General features: G+C 35.9%; 1 protein-coding gene and 1 long non-coding RNA gene across 2 annotated transcripts in view; both read right to left on the bottom strand.

The window, feature by feature from the left end:
* LOC144979145 (uncharacterized) overlaps nt 1-1185 on the bottom strand; it is a 139645-nt gene extending 138460 nt beyond the window's left edge. The window contains exon 1 of the mRNA XM_078925747.1: nt 1116-1185. Coding sequence (XP_078781873.1) covers nt 1116-1185 — 70 coding nt within the window. The remainder of the gene's footprint in view (nt 1-1115) is intronic.
* Nucleotides 1186-1237: 52 nt separating this feature from the next.
* Nucleotides 1238-6522, bottom strand: LOC144979761 (uncharacterized). Its single transcript, XR_013646765.1, has 3 exons — nt 6438-6522; nt 2394-2480; nt 1238-1294 (listed from the first exon to the last, which is right to left on the bottom strand). It is a non-coding gene; the product is annotated as an uncharacterized LOC144979761 (long non-coding RNA).
* Between the last annotated feature and the right edge of the window lie 1664 nt (nt 6523-8186).

Below are 8186 nucleotides of genomic sequence, written 5' to 3'. Positions count from 1 at the left end.
GACTGTCTCAAACTTTGTGGTAAATATTTTAAAAAATAATATATATATATATATATAATATATATATATATATATATATATATATATATATATTATATATATATATATATATATATATATATATACCGATATACACATGATGAACAAAAATGTAAAAATATACAACCAAGAACCAATAGCAACATGTATATTAATTTGATAAATTGAGAGATAGGCCATACCTCTGGCCTTTAGTCCGAACGTGTATGTGTGTATATTTAAAAGATAGTATTTAATGTAAATCACAGTTGCGCGTTAAAAATTCGAAGAATGAATTAAGGTGACGTGCTGTCTTTGTTTTTATAGATATAAGGCAACGACTCCTCGTGGAGAACTATGACATAATGTCAATTAAAATGTGATGTAAATTAGCATAGGACCACCACCACTCTTTCCCCCACCCAATCCCATTCCTACTTGTTTTGAGACAGACTACATTGCCGATATATGGAGAGAGTAACAATTAAGAACTTTTAAAAAATTCGATTGAAATAGTGATAGATAAAAGAAACTAACAGGCAATGGAGAAGCAGTCAACACAGCTAATAGACGTGATGGAAAGGCAAAGAAAGACCTTACCCGAGATGGCTAAGCTTCTTACAAATTAAACAAGGCAGCTAAATGACAAATGATAAGAAAATATAAATAATGTCTGAAGTGTGAAAATGTTGACAACCAAAGAGATCAGGATCTATCTAGATAGTAAATTTGTTGATGTGTGTTTGTAATCTTTTCACCGTTGACTCAATCGAGGCTAGAGCATGAAATTATGTGTAAAAACTAAAAATATTATGAAATAAACACAATTAATTAAGGGTAATCCAGCATGAAGTAGAAATATATGTATAATATGTCACAGTAAATAACCCAAAGAGAATAAAGACACCGTTGCAACCAAAATGAAATTCAAGTTTTGCGCTCAACAGAGTAAAATCGAAAGTGGATCGAGAATCGAGAAGGCTGAGAACTCGGCCCATTCGAAATCAGCTGATTGTACCGGAAAGCGGACTATTAGTAAGCTCACAAAGGGTAAAGGTAAAACTTTAGGTTGCAAGAATCTCATGATTGGTTCAAACGTTGGGCGTCATTTTTATGGGTATTTGATGTAAGATATTTGTCATTTGTCCATACTGAAGATGAAATCATCTTAAGATTGAATGACAATAAGATAAATAACGTTTTAGAGAAAAGGACTTGCCTTCTTCTATGTTGATCAAACGGACTGGAGGACCATCCACGGAAGTACCGAAACCTTCTGTGTTTTTAAATAATTGCAATCAAAAATACAATTTGCTTAGTTCAAATGCACATAAGTCATCCTGATCGTCGTCGTCGTTATCATCATCATCATTACCTTCATCATGTTCATTATCATTGTCAGAATTATTGTAATTATCACCACCACCGTTATCATCAACATCATAATCATCATTAGAACATGCTTATGTATAATATTCTAAATAAATTTGTGAGCAAGCTACACAGAGCATTCAACATCAAGCTGCTAACTTACTTTTTAAGAGGAAAAAAATGTGATGATGCCACATCATTTTTTTAGGCTTTACATTGGCTCCCTGTTAGATTTAGGATAACGTATAAAACGACTGCAATGCGCTATAATTATCTTAACCAAACTTTTCCAGGTTATCTCGGGAAAAACTCTCAAACAATTCGCGGAGTCCAAGGTTATAGAGTTTTTGCCACAATGAGGGTCATTTAAATCGATCGATATTTGAAGGACGAGTTTTCCGACCAAAGTTTTAAATACATATTTTTCCACAGTACGGCATTAAACTGGTTATAGAGGAAGCAAGTTAGGTCATCTTTCTTGGTTTATTCAGATTTGAATTCATGCTTGGCTAAAAGTCGGCGGTGGATATTTTAAGAGTGCCAGCGTTAATAAGATACCTAAGGTATAAATTGTACTTTTTTACATTTGAAAGATGGTTCCGATTAGGCAGCAGAGAGAAAAGTTTTAGTATTGTGTGAAGCGCATTTGGTATAGTGGAGCGATGGAAATGCTCTATATAAATGTTCACATGAAAAACACCCGATTCCTATGTGAAGTAAACGTGTTTTTTTTAAAACTGATATGAAAAATATTTTTGTTGTTTCATTTCTGCTGCGTATGTTATGGAAAGAGAACGTAAACAATATAAGGATTATAATGATGCTGCTGCTGCTGCTGCTGCTGATGATGATGATGACGATGATGATGATGATGATGATGATGATGATGATAATGATGATGGTGATGGTGCCGGTGGTGATGGTAATAGTATAATAATAAAAGTGGCGTTAGATAAACAATGGTTTTGAGAACGGAAGACAATTGAATATTTTTTTTCCCTTACGTGACTGAATCCCTACTGACAATAGAAGAAGTGTTATGACAATGGAAATCATCTGGGAGGTTTGCAGTCCTCGGCAAGTAGTGTAGTCTATTGGGAAAAGAGCAATAATATAGATAAAGGCAATTATGTCAAATTCACTCCGTAGAGTTTTTCTTTTTCTTATTAAAAAAAAATAGATTCACTTGCTTGTGCTAAAGACTCATGGCATCGATCCTAACTTTTGCAATATATATAGAATATCTATATCTTATCTAATTTTGTGACCCATAACCTTTGTCTACCAAGGACTTAAAAAAAAAAACTAAAGACAAAAATCTCCTTTTGGGCGGGGGAATAATGGCCGTCCCTTGGCCAGTGGATTCCACATTGACCACAATCTTGCTGTCTCTTCTATTCCCTTAAAATCATTTGCCCTTTCCCCGTGGTCTTGTACTGTGGCCTTGTTCTGGAACGAGACCATTCGGTTTCGACGAAATCCTCTATGGAGTCTTTTGTTGAGATGGAAACAGTCGGACGGATTTGTCTTTTTGGAAGAGATGATATTTTTCTTCGTGAAAATCCCATTTGAATGATTGACTTGGTCATAGTTAGGATTCTACAATAGTGCTTATTTTGTAATCCTGGCCCCGCGGTTTTTTGCACAGCTTGCGGCCGCAAAATTAGGGAAAATTTTCTGATTTGCACTGAAAGCGAAAAATCTGCACGTTTTGCAAATTTTTGACAAGATTTTTTTTTTTATTCTTGCAAAATTTGCGTTCCCCGCACAATGATTTTTATTGGAATTTTGTTTTCCCAACTTTGAGCATATAATATATTTCCAAATCAGCATAATTTCTGGCAAAATTTGCCATTTTTTGTCTCATAATTTTGAGTTTGAGATTGCGTAAATCCGCGGGGATATTTTATTACATGGGTTGCATGCAGTTAGTTGTTAGGTGTGATACAAGATATTTAGAAACCTGCAAAATTTACTTATTTTCTTATGCAAAATTCATCATTTTCTTTGCAAAATTGTGAAATGTATTTTGCATAAAACCGCGGGGTCACAGGTAATCACCTGAGTACGTCCCTGTAACCGGGATCCTTCAAGTTGCCGGTGTGAAACTTTTGGGTGCGGCTATGTGGTCTTGTGGCATGACACTCGTTTTCGGATCGGAAGGTCCTGGGTTCGAGCCTCGCTCGGCGCATAGTTCAGTCCTTGGAAAAGACTCTTTACTCACATTACCTCACAATACTCAGGTGTAAAATAAGTACCTGGCCGTTAACAGCTTTGTCTCTGAAGAAAAAAAATTTGTAATATCGCCTAACAGGCGTCATGTCTCGTTCTACATTCTATGTGTTACTATTGACTAGGGACTCTTGTAAAGCGCTTTGAGCACCTTTAGTGGATATTGCGCTATATAAAAGCTCAAGTTAAAGTTAAACTTTTACGTGGGGTCAGAGTAGCTAAATGGGTATTTTTCTCTGAAAATGACTACATATGAGCTTTGTTAAAATAGTGTTGCAGTTCTCTTTATTTTTTTGGTACTTAAGATAGATATAAATCTTTCGGGTATTCTGTCATCTCCCTGACATGACCTAAAAGTGTCGCAAACATGGTAAAACCTTGAAAACAAAGTTAAAAAGATTAGAATTGGAAAACAAAAAAAAAAAAAAACAACAACAAAAAACAAAAACAAAAAAAAACAAAAAAACAAAACAGAACAAACATCTATTCTTTTTAATCACGAAGTCATGGCTGATCCTTGTTGGACGTATTCTCGCAACTGCCCGGAGGAGATCCTATGTGGTTTTTATCTGATACCATTCGTTCTGCTTCTCAGTTTTTCTTCCCATCCAATCTGCTTTCTCTTGAGACCACCCTCACCTCGGCTTCCCTCTAATCAACTTGCCCTCTTGAGAATCGTCCTTGAATATGCTATTTTCTATTTCATCCATTTCAATTCCCAGCTTCTGATTAACCACGACGTAATACCGGATTGAAGCCATGAGTCACATTTAGGAACATCGCAACGAAGATCAAGAAATTTCCAGTCACGGAGAACGTTCAGCATTTTTACTTTGCTTTGTGGTTTACTTAAAAAGCCATTTTGGCCAAATTGTGCTGATATTATCATCGTTTGATGGGTACATATATGCTGACGGATAGTGATAGCAGTCGGAAGTCTTATGCTACCAGCTGCGCAAGAAATCAATCAGTGCTTGATCACCCGGGAGAAAGACTGTTATTTCTTACATTGTGTCTAGCACTAAATTTGATATTTCTGTCATATTAACTTCAAAATTACATTTTGACATCTGGCTCATCCCTACATAGTAGGTACTAGTACCGTTTTGAGACAAAAGCCAATAATTATTGTAGATCTTTTTTGGCCAGGAAAAAACAAATCCTATTTTAAAAAGCAATTTAGCTTTAAAGACGCACATTCTTTCTTTTTTAAAAAATGCAACAACAACAACAACAACAACAACAACAACAACAAATCCTAACTTGGTAATCCTGGATAGATTTTTAGTTATATTAAAAATTATTTTGTCAAATTTTCAAGTTAAAATTTTCTTCATTCTCTTTTCTGATCCAAATTGTTTCAAAACAACAAGACACGTGAATTAAGTAACAGTGCATTTATTTTTTTCGTACAAAAAGTTACAACCAAAGAAAATAAGAGCTACGTAGGTCTTACTGTCTTTGGTTACTACTTTGTCCTTTTCATTTTCAGAACACAATGCACGATAGGGGTGGGAAGTTCAGCTCGCGATGTATTTTGTCAATAGCCTCGTAACATGGCAATAATAAATGGCCGATGAGAGTGAGCTGAATTAACGAGCTAAAGAGGCGGCTAATTTTTTAAGTGAACAAAAAATATGAACAATGATACATTAGCAAAGAAGGTTGACACAATACGCTTTTTAAAGGTAGGTTTTTGCAAAAAGAGTCTCTTTGAAGTGAGGAATTACAAATTTGCATAATCGGTGTCCATTTGAATTTGATGAGACTTGTCCTCAAGGGAACTTCACTATAGGGGAATAGAAAACCAATTCATGTTCTAGTTATAAGTTTTAACCATTTACTCTGGAAAGAGACTTATTTAAACATTTGGCAAGAAAACTCGGCCTAAAAATATCGATAGATTTAAATAACCCTCATCTTGGCAAAAACTCTCTAACCCGGGACCACGACAGTTCCCAGGTTTGAGAGTTTTTGCCAAAATGACACATTATTAAATCGACCTAAATTTGCAAGACGGGGAGACATTCCTCATTCCGGACTTCCCTCACGGTAGCTTCACTTTATATTATTTTGTTATTTTAACCATGGATCTTTTGTCAGACGTTTATTTATTCAATTTGTCCATTTTGTTGTAGCATTTTAAAACCAAGAGAACAAATGTTGATAGATTGGTAAAAGTTTTAAATGTCCTAATAATATGACCATTGTTTTGGTTCTCCACCGCCATTTTGTCGACGGAGTATTGAAAGCTAGTGCAAAACAGACATAGGTCGTTGTTTTATTAGGGTTTTTTTTTCTCCTTTGCCCTTCTTCGGGTAAACAAGATAAGGAAATAATATATTATATTACATTTGGCATTGGGGTTTAAACATGGTTAACGGAATATTTTGGTTGTGTCCCTTAGCTCGAGGAACGTGCGGAAGACCTCCCGAAAGACGAGTGTTCTGGGCAAAATTTTAAATAAGTGTTTTTTTCCAGAGTATGGCAGTTAACTGGTTAAAGTTAAACCTATAATTTATTATATCTATTTCGTAATTGTGACCAGACACAATACCGGGAGGCCTTCCGAAAGCTCCTACATCCCCAGTATTCTTTTTTTTTTTATATATAATGTTCTAGTAGGGGGTTTGGGGAGGGGGAAACTTTTAAAAAAAGTCTCCCCCATCCCAAACCCCCTACTAGATAGAATATCATATTAAAAAAAAGAATACTGTCGATGTAGGAGCTTTTGGAAGGCCTCACCAATACCGGATTGATGCAATGTGTCACAATTATTGAATGGTCATGAATGGTCTGTAGAAATAGATAATTACCAATGGATATTTTGAGTAAAAAAAAAACTCGTAGTGATAGGCCAACAACGATGAAAAAGTTTGTTGAAAATGCCTGCCTCCGTTCTGTAATGGTGCTTGGTCGTGCGACCATCGTTCAACTAAATAATTTGGCTCAAAATTGGGTCGTATTTTCCCGTAAATAAAAAAAACAAAAAAACAAAAAACATAATAAAACGCAAAAGTTTATTGAAATCGTAAACAATCATCATATTTATCATCGCGTTCATTATCATCTTATCTCCTCCCCCTCTTCTACTTCTACATCCTTTTGTTGTTGTTGTAATGGCTCCTCATCTTCGTTTTCTTTACCACTACTACTACTACTACCACTACCACTACTACTACTACTACCACCACCACCATTACATCGACTCCAGCAACAACTTCTACTATTACTCTACTACCACAGTTGAAACCAGAGGCGAAGCTTGCTGTTTAGGTTTTTAAAAATGATAACAATATGGATTAAACATGTAAATTTGTAACAATCACAATTTACAAGTACTTTTCCAGAGAGGCGAAGCGCGGAATATTTTTTTATGGCATGCGGCGAATAGCACTACTATTAGCTGGGACTGAGAACTCAGAATGGAGTGGTCCAATAAATAATTGCGTGTCTTACTTCTGCCTCTGTATTTGAAAACGGATGTTCCTTTGAAAGGCTATACCTACTGTACAAAACTTACACGGAATTTGCTTGGTGTTAAGACGTGATATTTCACATTTCGTGAAATGATCGTGGATAGCTCATACGGTAGAGTCACGCTTTTCCCGGTCAGGCGGAGTTGACGTACCAGTAAGGTCGCGGGTTCAAACCCCCATCACCGCCGCGAAATTTTTATTCTCTATTGTCTTCTGACACTTTCCTACTCACTTCATCTCTTGTTGATATTTGACATTACGTCGAAAGCGCCCCCTCCCCCCACTCCCGTGACCATAATTTAAAAAATGGCGACGGTGTAGCGTACTCGATGGATGACCAGTGGGTTTTCATGACATGTCCTGTCCGACCTTTATTGGTTGTCTTGCTCAACAGTTGGTCAAGCATTATGTCTTTGATTTGTGAAAGGCATTTCTCCTCGTCCTATTGGAGACGGGCGTAACCCTCTTCCGCACTAGGACAGAACTGTCCCGGGACAAATTTGTACTGTCCCACTGGAGAAAACTTCTATTCAAAAGGGGTTCCGCACTAGGACAGGACTGTCCCAGGACACACCTGCGCGAATGCATTTTTTTTTTTTTACAAGATTCAAAAGTTTATTTGTAGGCAATTGCAACTCTAATAATTAACATTTTATGAATCAACATAAGATACGACATGACGATAATGACTTTTTACACTGTACAATGGGATTTGTTTACATAAGATTTATATAATCATGAAATATTCTTATAGCAAGAGTAATATTATTGCTACTGCTACTACTACTATTACTACTACCACTACTACTACTATTACTACTACTACCACTACAACTACTATTACGACTACTACATCTACTACTACTATTACGACTACTACACTACAACAACAACAACTACTACTACTACTAGTAATGGATGAAATAAAGGTTGCATATTTCTGTGCTTTACTGCGTGGAAAAAAAAGACAAATTGAAAGAGAAAACAATATTGGATGCATCCTTTAATGACCCAAAGATTGCTCAAGGGTCAATTTCGTAGACTCTATGGTGATCTCCGATCTTATCTTAAAATGACTTTCTTGGA

Source organism: Berghia stephanieae, chromosome 9, assembly GCF_034508935.2.
Source record: "Berghia stephanieae isolate SIO BIC M18660-M18661 chromosome 9, UCSD_Bste_1.3, whole genome shotgun sequence".
Taxonomy (NCBI): Eukaryota; Metazoa; Mollusca; class Gastropoda; order Nudibranchia; family Aeolidiidae; genus Berghia; species Berghia stephanieae.
Note: the sequence above shows the minus strand (reverse complement) of the source record. Positions and strands in the feature narration are given on the sequence as shown.